The 13911-nt window shown below is 45.2% G+C and overlaps 1 protein-coding gene across 6 annotated transcripts in view; it reads right to left on the minus strand.

The window, feature by feature from the left end:
• The window catches only part of Sema3d (semaphorin 3D), a 161823-nt gene that overhangs the window by 60043 nt on the left and 87869 nt on the right, over window positions 1–13911 (minus strand). For all 6 annotated transcript variants that reach the window (XM_004839776.4, XM_013070355.3, XM_004839774.3 and 3 more), the window contains 2 exons: window positions 10145–10207; window positions 2474–2593 (listed from right to left, as the gene is read on the minus strand). In XM_004839776.4, coding sequence (XP_004839833.1) covers window positions 2474–2593; window positions 10145–10207 — 183 coding nt within the window. The remainder of the gene's footprint in view (window positions 1–2473; window positions 2594–10144; window positions 10208–13911) is intronic.

Genomic DNA, 13911 nt, shown 5'->3' on the forward strand with positions numbered 1-13911 from the left:
CCTCCCCAGGAAGGGCAGAGCAGGTGACCTGCTTCCCGAGCAGCCATGAGCGCCAGCAGACGTGCAGTCCAGCAGGTGGAGTCCCGCTGATCATGCCTGGAGACCTGTTTCATAAGATTGGCCCCTCGAAATTCCCCGGCCTGATTAATTATGCAAAAAGCACCAGACTGAGCTGCACAAGCTTAAGTTAGCAGAGAAGTGCAGAGGTCAGTAGGCGAGAAGGCAGTAAGGAGAACTTAATCATCCAAACGAGGCCGAGTTACTGTCAGACCATCCCCACCTAAACTCGGGGTGTGCGGCTCCAGAGCGGGGCACAGGGGAAAGAGCCTCCTGCCAGTGCGGCCACTGAACACCACAGGCACTGCGGTGGTGAGGCGCATCAGTATTACTCTGCCTGTTCCCGTGCCGTGTGCGTGTGCGTGTGCGTGTATGATGTTGCAATTCATGCCACCTCACCTGCCTGTGTTTCTGCTGCCTAACAATGACTGGATGTTACTGTCTGGAATGCAGCAAGCCTTACACTGAAGCACATGCAATCATAAACACAGCTCTTGAACACTGTTGCTATCATTTTCATCATTTTACTGAACAATCACAATTCTGAGAAAGCCTGTGGAGTGTTCATCAGGTCATGCAGCTGGTGAGTGACTGCAGTCCTGTTTCAAACTCCATCCAGGTTCCAGTTATTGATGACTGCCTGGATTTTATTCTTGAATTCCAGACCCGGTGGCCCTTGGGGTGACCTGAGCATGACCCTCCAGGCACGTGCACAGGCGCAGTCCTGACCCATCCTTCCCCAGAAATGGTCCTCGCCCCTCCTCAGCCACCACAGAGCCTCTGCTCCTCGCCTGCTCTGCCTTCACCTCAGCTCCCTCCTCTTCCTCCCCTGGGCCAGAAGTCCTGGGAGTGCCTGGCACCAGCCCCCTGCATGCAGCAGCCTTTCCTACTGAAAACAGAAAGCCTTCCAGACTCCTCTAAAGGACTAGGACTTCCGGGAACCAGGGGTGATTTTAAAGGTTCCCATCTTGCAGCAGATTTGCTGCTCAGTTACCTGTGCTCCCGGCAGCTGAAACACAGCCAGCTCAGAATCAATTCTCTTATTTATGAAGCTTGTAAATTTGACTGCCCTGGGCTTCTTGACAGTCCCAAGCCAAGCAATCAGCGCCATCCAAATTCCCTTTCAGCACTTAGGGAGTTAGAGGACACTGTTTGCTCCCCTGGCAGGTTGTGAGTTTGACCTTTAGCCTGGGCTCTGGGCTATCTTGCATACCTGCACCCTGTGCTGGGAGCTACTGGTGTGTATCACCCTCGGGGAGAACATTACCCCAGCACGGAAGAATGATGGATTCAGCTGCCAAGTCTCCCGTGGTTCAGAGATTTAACTATCAGGGCTGCTTGACTTTCAAAGGTTTCAGTCTGGGTTGGTTGGGCAGTTTGGTTAGGGAGGAAGATTTATGTAGCCCCAGTTGTGGGTGTGGTCTTTGCAGGAATCAGTCAAATCCCTGTCATGACTTCAGCTGCAATCAACTATGCTACAAGGTGTGGTTGGTCACAAGAAGCACAGGTCTATGTGCACAGGGACCGGGGACCAGGCCCCCACACAGGGATGGTTCGGGGCTTGGATCGAATTCGGGTGCTCTTGCACCAGAAGCAGCCCCTGCTCCACGCCAGGGCTGGGCCACTTATTAGTCTGGTGAGCTTGGAAATGCAATGTTTTCCCACTGAGTCTTGAAGTCTGCTAGCCTGTATATCAGGGATTATAGCAGAACTGACTTTGTTAATAGTTTGTGAAATTTAAGGATCGAATCCAGGTAATGTGCAGTAGAGTCCACAACTCAGACAGCCAAGTGTTCATCATCAGCTAGATCTCAGCAGTGCCACTGCCTCTCTCCAGATGCTCAGTGATGTCTGGAATGGACTCATCTTCATTATCACATCCTTATTTCCTTACGTGAATTTGCCCCAGCTGAAACGGAGTTCAGTGTGACAGTGACTATCTGCATCCAGGAAAATCATTAGCATGCCCTTCCTTAATGCCAACTGCCATAAACACACTGACCAGGCCAATTTTGAAGCAGAATGGAAAAATAACGTCCTTTATGATATAGTTCCATTGCAAAATCTAATGGAAATGGATGTTTACCAATAGCAGTGTAACCTCACATATTTAGTTATAAAGGAAACTCAAGGGAAGATAAAGATATACACAGAACCCATAGAAAACAAGCATTTTTAACATTTTATACTATTAATTTTGATTGGCTCAATAAAAACAACTTTTAATAGGAAGGATTTATTAGGTGGGTAAAATGTGTACTGAAACTGATAATCCATAAAATGGTTACGAACATGAATCTTTATACAGTTCATAAACTCTGTTTCAATTCTTATATTCAACTGCCTGTTTTCTGTTACAGACATTAAGTAACAAAGCATCGCGATAAACTGTTTCTCCAGTAGCTCATTGTGTTACCTCCTTAGAGACTCCAAGGTCAATGTAGCCACACACTGGGTGAAAAGCTCCCGTTCCACACACATAAGTGTGAGTTTTGTTGTAGGGTTGAAGCACTCTGATGAAATTCGCACATTCTGTCTATGGAGCATAAAAATTCAAAGCATTAGCACATGATTCAGGTTCTGGAGGATTAGCATTCATACCATCAGTTGTTCAAGTAGATAAATCTCAAAACAGAAAAAATGAAAGAGTTATGAGAAAGGTTTAGGCACCCGAATTAACAACAAAAAAAGGCAAGACACATGCAGGAACTGTGGCCTGAAAGAGGACTCTGCAGCTTCGTGAGGTCACACAGCATTTGAACCAGTGAGGGTGTTGGGTGCGGGCTGCAGCACCTGCAGGGAGGGTGAGTGGCCGGGCTTCTTCCCCTCAGGATGCCAAGAGGACAATGCCCGCTGTGCTGATGTCACTAAGCTCCCCACAGGGCTGCCCCGGGCCCAGAGCACTGGGCACAGCCTATGTCCATGCACGTGAGGTGCATTCTCACTGGGGGGCTCGCCCACCTCAGCCTTCCACTGATCTTCAGATGCTATGGAACCTTGAAGGAAAAATAGTTTCCTGCTGATGACAAGAGCAGCTTCTGGTTTTCTCGAGGAAATTCTCCTACACCCAGTGGCATCCGGAAAGGCTCTTAGGCATCTCCTTCCCAAGCCCCGCTCTGCACAGTGGCTGTCTTTGGAATTAGCTCCTTCACTCCCTGCACAGCCTCAGGAGGGAGCAGCTGCCCTCCAGGGCAGCATCCTCTGCACTGTGTGTTATTTCCCATTCGCCTCTGGAAGTATCTGCCTGCCTGGGGAAGCACTTTCTCAAGGATGGCTTCATGATTCCAGGCCCACAGACGCCTCAGAAAGTACTGGGCTGTGGCACGCCTGTATCCTAGGGGCTGCTCCACACGGGAGGCTGGTGTCCCTCAGGAGTGCCGCCCACTGAGGCCCTGACATCCCAGCGGAATCCCTGCCCCTGCCCCGAACCCGGCAGACACAGCGCTGGCCCGGCCAGGAGGGCTCACGGTAGAGAGGAAGGACCGATGACAGGACTCATGACAGACGGCTTTGAAACAGTGACCCAGCTGCAGCGCTGTTCTGAGCGTTACCCAGATTGACAACCACACAACACAACACTGAACGACGAACCCTGTCCTAACCTATGAAATACCCACATCCGGGGGCCACTCTGCCTGGAAGGTGAATGGACAGCTGTTGAAACTCTGCTAGCTCCAGGCTCCCTGTTTGACCTTCACCCTGCTGCCCTGCACTTTCACATCTCAAGAATTTATAGCTCTACTCAGGGAAATGTGAACCTATCACAGAAGAATGTGCACTGCGGGCTGAGTCTTGTTGCTCCCTAATAATAATAATAATAATGAAGTCACCGTTTCAGACCACGTGAAGTGCCAGTGTTGACCCCTCGGGTACCACACAGGCGAGGACCCCTGCTCTCCGGCAGGAGACAGTGTTAGCTGGCAGGGTCCGGCCTACGGCTGTGCACCGTAAAGGGCCACAGTGCAGGGCCCAGGGCTGCATGCTGCAAACATCACACTGTAGGGGCCTGCAGTTTGTACTGTGGATGTATTCCTGCCTTCGTATGTCTGATGCCTTTCCATGTGCTTACTATATGTAGACTCTTAAAGAAGATTATTTAAAGACAGCTTCCTGCTAACTCGTCTAGCTCATCAAAGCCACGGTGGTGAGCGGCTGTCTCTCGCGCTGGGCGTCTGCTGTCAGGGACTTGTCTTTATCTGCACACAGGCAGGGAGCTCGCTCACGCTCCTGATGCGATGTTGCCTGTTAGGGAATCGCCCTGGAAACAGCCAGGACGCAGCAATCTGAGGGAAGAGAGGCCGCCCACGGACCCTGCGGCGGCCGGGGCAGCTGCGAGGAACAGGGGCCACAGAGCGTGACCTCTGCCTGCGCAGCTCGGGAGGCCGCTGCTGTCTTTCCTCGGGGAGGGGAGGGGAGACGTCCGCGAGGGTGCCCGCACAGCCGGAGACTGCTGGGAGGGTGAGGCGGGGCCACCGCGAGCCCCCTAGTTTTATTTTTAAAATTTAATTTAATTTAATTTGTTTGGTACCAGGGATCAAACTCGGGACCTTGGGCTGGCAAGGCGGGCGGCGGAAACACTGAGCTAAATCCCCGGCCCGAGCCGCTCCAGTTTTTAATAGTCACAGAACTGACAGGACCATCGCGCAAGGTTCTGAAAGAAACATTTGTATCAAGAAACCGCCACAATGCACATCGTGAAGTCAGAAAGATGGGGCCCAGAGGCGATACTGCGTGAGGCTGGCCAGGAATCTGTATACACATGGGAGGTATTTCAGGGCCATAAAACAAAAAGCCCTGCATCACACCAAAGCATATCTTGTTTTGTTTGGTTTGGTTTAGTTTGGTCCAGGCTGGCCTTAAACTCACTGTGCAGCCCAGGAGGACCTTGAACTTACAGCGATCCTCCTGCCTCGCCCTCCCAAGTGCTGGGATTGCAGGAGTGCACCACCACGCCCGGCTGCATGTCACACTGTGTGATTTCTCCAGAAGTACGTGTCATAAGGAGGGGGAGGAGGGTTGAAGGGAGGGGAGGTGAATGGGAAAAAAGAAGCAAGATGCACACTTACAGGAACAAATTCCCTCTGATGAATGTAATCATTATGCATATCTAAAAAAAATGCAGCCAGCCCTAGAGAGTAACCTACCATGCCAGCTCCCTGACCGAGGCTTGGCCTAGGAAACCCTGCCTGCCCCCACACTGGGCTGGCACGGGGTGGAACACAGTTTGCGGAGCCTTCAGTTATCTGGCACAGGAAACCAAACAGAAAAGAGAACCGCTCCCCCGGGCAGGGAACCTGTGAGCAGGGTGGGAAGATGAGGGCCTCCCACTTTTCGTGCTGCGCAGCAAGGGTTCCAAAAACGGCCTGCTGCAGGGACATCACAGTGGCTCTCCTTTTAATTCAGTATTTCATTATTCTAAATCCCAAAAATGAGGTGCTGCCTGACCTGTATACACGAGGTTTCCAAGTTTGTCCTAAACAGCCTGGTTAATGATTAACCTGATTTATTTCACTTAGTGACTTGCCTACCCTTTACTGGTACACAGCCCTCCCAGCAGCCTTTTCAACTTGCCCTTAAAGCTGGCTAATTTCTCAGCTGTTTCCCACAATGGCAATTATTGCATGGAACTAAACAATGTAGTGAGTAAGATACTGGATTTGGAAAAATGTTGGATTTTTTCTTTTTTCACTATTCTTCCTAGAGGCAGAGAAAGAGGCTACCAAAATGAAGCCACCAGCTTCTTAGTTCTCTTAAGTGACATTAGATTTTTGGCATTTCATCACATATGCATCCATATATGAATAGTTAAATAAAGCTGAATTCATACTTGGAGAGAAAATATATTCTAGTCTACTCACGGACTTTCAGAATTTTAGTTTCTGCCCAGGTCCTTGGAAAGATACCAGCCAAGTACTTGTAGATCACCAGATTTACAGAGACCATTCAATAGCCTTAGATGTAATTCTGACAACTGAAATACAATGACTAATTTAAACTTATTAGGCTAAATATAAGAAAGCAGCCATTTAGAAATCTGATATTCTTTTGTTCTCTTTGGTGGCAGTGGGGTTGGAACCCGGGTCTCAGTCCTGCTAGGTGAGTGCCACCACAGGACCACACCCCAGCCCCCTGAGTTGTTTTTATTTTTGGTCTGGTTTACAAAATATTGTAATAATCATCAAACCTTTTTTGATCACTGACCAGATGCAGTTCTCAGACAGAATCCTGCATGGAGAATAGCTACTTAGGCCTTAGAATATTTAACATATTGTAATAAATTGCTAAAAATTCAATATAAACATATAAAAATTCAAATATCTTATTTATCTTAAAAATGGATGATTTAGCAGTATAGATTTCTAAGGAGCAATAACCAGTTGTGGTAAAAGAGCAAAAGAAAACACCTTAAAGGAAAAGTTTAAGACACATTCCTATTTAAATATTTAAAGGTATATATTTAAAATAGAGTAATGAATAAAGTATATTTTTCTCATTAGTGGAACCCAGCATAATAATATGCTTTATAACATATTTACACATACATTTTTTAACTGTACACATACAACCCAACATAAAATAGACACGTATAGATATATGTGTTTTATAAATCTGTAAGTAATCAATGAGAAAAATAAGCACTAGAATAAAAATAAACAAATGGCAGTGATATACCATTAAAATACTAATTGTACAGTTATGTACAATATTTAGTATTTATAGTGAAAGAATTTCAAGCTAAACAGCAAAAATATCTTTCCATTTGTTGGCAAAGATTGAAGTATTCTATTCATTGCTATGCATTCATAATAAATTTTCTCTGTGTGTTGTATCCAATATTAGCGGGGGTCTAGGGAATTAAAGTCTTGTAATCATGAAGTTCTGGCTAGAATGTATTCGACATAAATTTTTTGGAGGGCAGTTTAGCAACATGTGCATGAAAATTACATGTCCTTAACTAGTAGAGGCCTGCTTAATAGACAAAGGTCTTGTCAATATTACAAGAGCGGCTGGTGAAGGAATGTGTAAAGGAACACAGTGTGCTTATGGAAAGTTGCATTAGAGCAAGGAATTCAGTGGGATGGGAAAATGCCCATGATAGACTACAAAGTAAGATAAGTGTTTCGAGGATTGTGTGTACAGTGATTTGCTCTGACAGTAGAAATGGGTATGGAAGAAGAATCAACACCACAGCCGCACCAGTGACCTGAGAGTAGGGTTTGTTAGGGACGAGGTATTTACCAGTGACTCCAGTATTTTCTTTAGAATTTACAAATGTTCTACAATAACACTGGGTTCTAGACTTCCTTAAAATGTTAAAGGAAAGAAGAATCATAGACTTTTGCAGCTGGACGACCCTTTGTGATGTGTGGCTGCCTGACCCTGTGCTCTTTACCTGTGCTGCGCTCTTCCCTCAAGGTCAAGACTAAGGGCATTTCTTTAGTGGCTCTGGTTTGAAGAACCTTCTACACACAAAGGCACACTGCCCAACATCTTCTTCTCATCCCTTTCCTTCCTTGCAGTTATGTGCGGGACCTTGCTCAGGAAAGTCTAACGCCTCTCTTTCCCTCCCACTCCGATCAGCTGATCAGCTAGCTTTCGTGATGGTAAATGATTTGCTATTTTGTGGTTGTATAGTAGCTTTGTCTAAAGGGACAGTCTTTCCAAAGGCTTTTTAATCCTAAACACACTTTTAGAAAGCAGGTAAAAATTACTGGAAAGGAGGAAGGAGAGAGAGAAAGCCAAAAATAGTAAAAGATAACATAATCACGGATCTGTCTCAGGTTCCTATCGGCCAAATTATACACAGTGCTGTGCAGGAGGAAGGCCTCCATCGCGGTGGTACTGAAGAGAGAGGTAATTGGAAGACACTGCCTTTAGATGGGATGTACGCATTTTACGGACAGCTCCTGGCTCCACTATTACCACGTGTGAGACACTGGACAGATCAGTGATTTTCTGGCTTTGTATTTGTTACTCAGAGGATGGGGAATCGTAATAAAACATAGCATACAGTGTTGTTGTGAGGACTGAGAGATTACACATACAGGAACTGAAAGCCATTTCTTAAAATGGTAAGTGCTACAAAAATGTCAGGTTTCAAAGTCATATTTTGAAGTGACAAAGTAAAAATGAACTTCATGATTCAACTTCCAACTTTGCAAATTGGAGTGAAGAAGGGAAGCGTTTCATGGCGCATCTTGGCTTGGTAGTAGATGTGCTCATTACTGCTTCCCAAGCAGAGCTGAGCCGGGTGGGGGTGCTCTCTGCAGAGTCCATCTGCCCATCGGCATGGCCTCCAGCAAGCACGCATCACGCTTTGCTCTAATTCGGTACACGGGGCAGTTGAGCTACCATGTAACTGGATTTAGTGCACACGCTATAGCTTAGCACAGTCACAGTTTAAAACTTCACTGACTACTTGACCTCTAGTGTTTATCCCTCAAATAACCATGGGAAAACTGACATCGGCTTATTGAAGTAAGTGGAAAGCATCCTTTCCCTCCTGGCCTCTTCATCCCACAATACTGGTGAGACACAAAATGCAACAGTACGTACACTGGTTATGCCTTGCTCCAGCTGTTCACTGGACAGAATAATGCTGAAACTCTCACAACCCAAGCCTCGTGCATTCTATAAAGACGATGCATCTGTAGACCTGACCCCTTGCTCAGGGCTGAGATAATAACAGGATGAAGTTTTTAAAGTCACAGGAAGAAGAATCTATTCTCAAAGAGATTAATTACTTCTTTACCAGTGATATGGATGGGCAAACTCTGTCCCAGTGCAGTTGCCTCTCACTGGCGTATTTCTGCAAATGTGCACAGGACTCAGGGTCACAGTTAATACTAACTGAATACAAACCCAGGTGGGCGTTAGCACAACTATACTTTGCTTGGGTCTGCGTATTCTGTCTCCTGGTGCTGTTACTATGTCCAAGTCACCCATGTGCCTTTATGATGCAATTCACGGAAGGCCCATGAAGACAGATGCCATATTCGTCTCACATTTACATTTGTGCCCATATTTAGGTGGTTTAAAATATTTTTGAATAACTGTGAACACTGAATGAAATAACTTGCCTTGGACTGCTGTTGTTTTGACCTGCTTGTCAGCTTATTAGATGCCACTTGACATACTGTGCTTCTATCACATTGGTAACTGAAATCTAATGATCCTTTCATACAGTTATTATTGAATGTGAAGACCCCGCTCGGCTCAACACGCCTCTACCACTGTGGGTTCACGAAGCTTTAGAGCCTCGAGACATCCACATTTCTGCAACTCTTCCTCTTTAGCTATATTCAGATGTGCTGTGTTTCCCCTAACGAGCACACCTGCCCCCTTCAGCATAGGGCCGGAAGTCAGGGCCCATGGGGCTGAGCAGAGCCCTCAGCAGAGGGTAGGAGGCAGCAGGGGTACAGCACCCTTCAGGGGATGCAGCCTGGAGTGCACTCGGGCACTGGCCCCCAAGGGCAGCCGGTCAGGAGGACGGCAGCAGGGTCCCGTGGAGTCTGGCCTGACCCAGCATGCACTCCGGCAGGTCTCGGGAGGCCACTCCTTATCTCTCCCGAGCAGTTTCATGTAATTGTTACCAAGTCATTTGGAGGGCTGCAATTCATTCCCAGCAGTTCTTGCTTTCTCTGTAACATCACTGCCCGAAGAAGTCTTCCAGGGCTGGGTGTGGCTCTGCCAGGGGCACATGCTCAGCAGGCCTGCAGCCCTGGGTTAGCGCCCAGCACACACACACGGTCTGCTCTGTGTTGTAACTTTGATTTCAATTCCAATGAAATTAAATATTAATTCTGTGCTTGTGATGGTTTTGTGTACACTTACAAAATACATGTCTTGTGAATAATAATATTCAGAATTAAAATATTTGAAAGCATAGTTTTTTTAATTTTTGGATTTTAGCAAATATTATCAGTGCTTTTGGCAAGGTAGAAATATTAACACCACATTATTTTTTATGGAGACTGTTAGCCTTAAAATAATACACTAATGTCATTAATTCAATAAAAATGAACATAAATATTCACTATCATATCACAGAGGTTTACCGAATGCAATTCCAAAGTTTCATACTTACATTGGCATCTTTCCCAGCCAGTTTGCATAATTCCACCCGTTCTTTCGCAGCAGGCCAATAGATCTGTAAAACATTTCAAAGTGTATTAGAATACGAAGTCCACCACACAGGGGCACTCCCTCACTCTGGGTAGAGAAGGGAGGAGGTCCCACTGAAGAAGGGACATGAACCATGTGTAGGGCCACACGAGAATCCTGAAATTTACATATTGTCCAAAGCCAGCCTGAGAAGTTTCTAAAAGGAGAAAGCACAGGACCAACCATCATTTCATTCCTAGTCTCCTTTCTCCATGAACGTGTACAATGATGGATGCATCAGTCACGGGGCCTTAAATCCCCTTGGTGCTGGCAAGAGAAGTTCAGGCAGCATCTGTCTCAGGACAGGTTGGGCGCCCTGCTCCTCCAGGACAGCCTGCATGCTGCACGCCAGCCCCTGCCAGAGGTCTGGAGACAACTCTGTCGCACCGTGAGTGGTGCTCCCAGCCCAGTTCCCTGGGAACTTGTTGAGAGAATTTAACAAGCTTGGAGTCAGGCATGCCTGTCACTTAGTTGAATATTTCAGAAACATTATCTTACTTAAATTCCACCATGACCCTGTGGGATAGCCGAATTTATTTTCCTCATTTTTGGGTCAGAAAACTCAGTCCCACATGAAATTGAATGTCCACTGTAATAATTACTCCTGGCACAGCTGGAACCTGACTGATTCAGCCTCCTACTCTGGGAGCCGCAGATCACAGTACAGTAAATGTTACTGGGACAAATGCTGAGATCAGGGCAGCGACCCCCTCAGTCAGTAGCTTTTAATTATGATTAGCAATCTTGAATTTATCAGAACGGCTTTGCTGTTGTTGTTTGGTTTTTCAAAGTTTCAGAATTCTGGCAGGAAGCTTTTGCAAAGAAAAGTTTAAACAGTTGAACTTATTAGCTCCAGAGGCAGGAAGAGGCCGGCACAGCCAGCTCTGGTGGCTCACAACACATCCTCCCCAGTCCCGGGGAGACTTTTATTACACTTCTCACCGATGTGAGCAGAAAACTCTTTAATAGGTAAAGAAAAAAATTCCCTGTGGCAACACACTGCAAAAGACTTGTTAAACCTGAAATGAACACAGGGATTGGAAGTCACCAGCGTTGGCATGATACTATCTTTATCATGAAAGTCCGGGCTTTTATGTCTCAGCACCAAGAACAGAGAATAGCACTACGGACTCCCCTCACAGGCAAATGCCATGAAATGACGGAGGTTTTAAGTGAAGGAGCCCTGCTCGTGAAGAGCAAGGCAGCGTCCAAGCTTGCAGTGAGGAGGCGCACAGCAGGTGGCTCAGGGATGGCTTTAAAAGGCCACGGCCCTCGTTCGGAAATGAGCTCGCGTGGCCATACCTTCATGTCATTTTCAACAGCAGCCAGTGCCAGATATCGGGGCACCACAGCAATGAATGGCAGGGCAGCTGTACCTTGGCAATTCAGTATTAGGTGAAACAAAACAAATAAAACAACAACAACAAAAGAATCCCCCAAACTGCAAATAACTTGAATTGCTTAGAATAAAGCAAAAACATCTAAAACAAAGCGGACACATTTCAGATCTATATGTAGATCAATTCTGAAAAAATATTACTCAAGATGGGGGAGGGATAAGTTGACGATGAGGCACAGGGCATTTACCGCTTGTTTTGTTCTGGATGGTGTGCTTTCAGGTTTTTGTTTCATGTTATTTGGTTTCGGTTTGGAGTTTTAGAGACAATCCTCCTCTTCAGATTCACGAGTGCTGAGATAACAGGCCTCTGTCCCCATGCCTGGCTTATTTTCAGGGGATTAAGACATAATTTAAAACAAGTAAATAATGTTTTAAGTTAGTAAAGAGATACACAAAAATGGGCCATACATTGATCAATAGTCAGGATTCAGTTAAGTACTCAGAATCCTGAAAACCGAAATGAATGTATGCATCTTGTAGGAAATTTGAAAGTTCTGCAAATTTTTTCCTTTTGTTTTGTTCATTTGTTAATTTTTTCTTAATACCTAGTAGAAAATTACTGAACGAGGTATTCTTATTTCCTTTAAAAATAACATTTTGAATTTATGGAGTCCTTGCTTACACTTGAGCACATGAACTAAGGATATCATCTTACTTTTTTCTTGTTTGAGTTCATTATTATTTTAAATTATAGTGAAATACATGCAAAATAAAATTTGCCATTCCCGTTGATTCTTGAATGTAATAGTAATTTTGCAAAGACAACTTTATATCATTGGACAGGAAACATTAACAAACACACACTCCTGATCTGACAATTGGTTTACTCTTTGAGTTCTTTTATTTGATCTCCAGTCTAGATTTATAATTCTTTGGGTCATTTCAATATGTCAGATCCTATTCTTCCTATTTTTGATAATCAGCTATAATATTTCACCACATTTCAAAAATAAATTCAGGGCAAACATTTATAGCTTTGTGCAGAGCTGTATTTCTTATTGGTATTGATCCTATAGCAAAAATCAAACGAAAACAGTGAGCTCTCTCCTACTAGCCATGAGTGTGGAAGCGTGCAAGATCATCACAGGATTCTCGTTTTGACCTAAACCAGGGTATGGGTGATTGAGTTAAATTATGAGGTGCGTGATGTCCCCAAATTGGGTTCCTTAGTACTCACTGGTGGTGCTGAAATGAAGACTTCGGCTGAGAACGGTGAGATGTGAAAGCCATCTGAGCCTTCAGGGGATCGAAGTGACACTGTGTGAGCCAGCACGGAGCAGTGAGTGTTCGTCAGACAGCACCAGCCGCCGCCCGGGACCTCGGTGCTAGCTCAGGGCCGCAGCTCCGCGTCCACGGAACTGAGGGGCCGCGTGTCCTGGACAGCAAGGATCAGGGGGAGGAAGGCGCCGCTTAGCACCCGCTTCTGAGTCCTCGCTTATGGAACAGCTCCGTTCAGGCTCATAGCGTCAACTCTAACTTTGTGTTATGGATTTGACGCTAAAACCCTAATTGCATACTTTCCTCCCTCTTGCAAAGGAATACAAAGGCTAAGTGAGGTTTTAATTTTCCATTGTACATTTTCAGTTATTAGCGATCAGCCACATAATACACATGGGGTGGTTAATCCTACTTAGTGAAACAATAAACTACTGACCTCAGAGAATTGTCCCTTTTTTGAGACAAGGTCTCACTGTGTAGTTTACACTGGCATTGAATGCACTATGTACCCTAGGACTATGTACTATGTAGCCATGAACTCATGGCAATCTTCCTGCCTCAGCCTCTCAAGTGCTGGAATTACAGGTGTGCACCACAACACCCAGCTTGAGAATTAATTTTTTTGATTATCGGGTAAATGTTGTGCAGAGATACAAAGGTCTCTTAGTTTGTTGGACTCCAGAGCTCACATTTAAATAAATCTTCTAATCTGTTTATGTAACAGATTTTCCCCCAAATATTCGCTCTGTTCTCGTCACCCATATTCAGTTTCATAATTCCTAGAAGCTGATAAAAGCAGAAACTGCATGGACTGTTTGAATCATGGTACAGGGATTTTAACATCATATCTCAAAGAAAATTTTTCCTAAAGTACCACTGAAGCCTTCAAAGTAAAGATTCATGAGATTATATATTGGCTTATTTTAAATCAACACCATCACAAACTTAGGAATTCCAAATAGAACTATGTTCGATTATAACAAACTACAAAATCTTTGATTGTCTTCCAGACTGGAAACTGTTATTTAGAAGGAAAAAGTAATACAATTGTACTTATGCCAATATTTAAGATG

Source organism: Heterocephalus glaber, unplaced genomic scaffold (genome assembly GCF_053883595.1).
Source record: "Heterocephalus glaber isolate CG9 unplaced genomic scaffold, H.glaber_assembly_v1.0 deba00000678, whole genome shotgun sequence".
NCBI lineage: Eukaryota > Metazoa > Chordata > Mammalia > Rodentia > Bathyergidae > Heterocephalus > Heterocephalus glaber.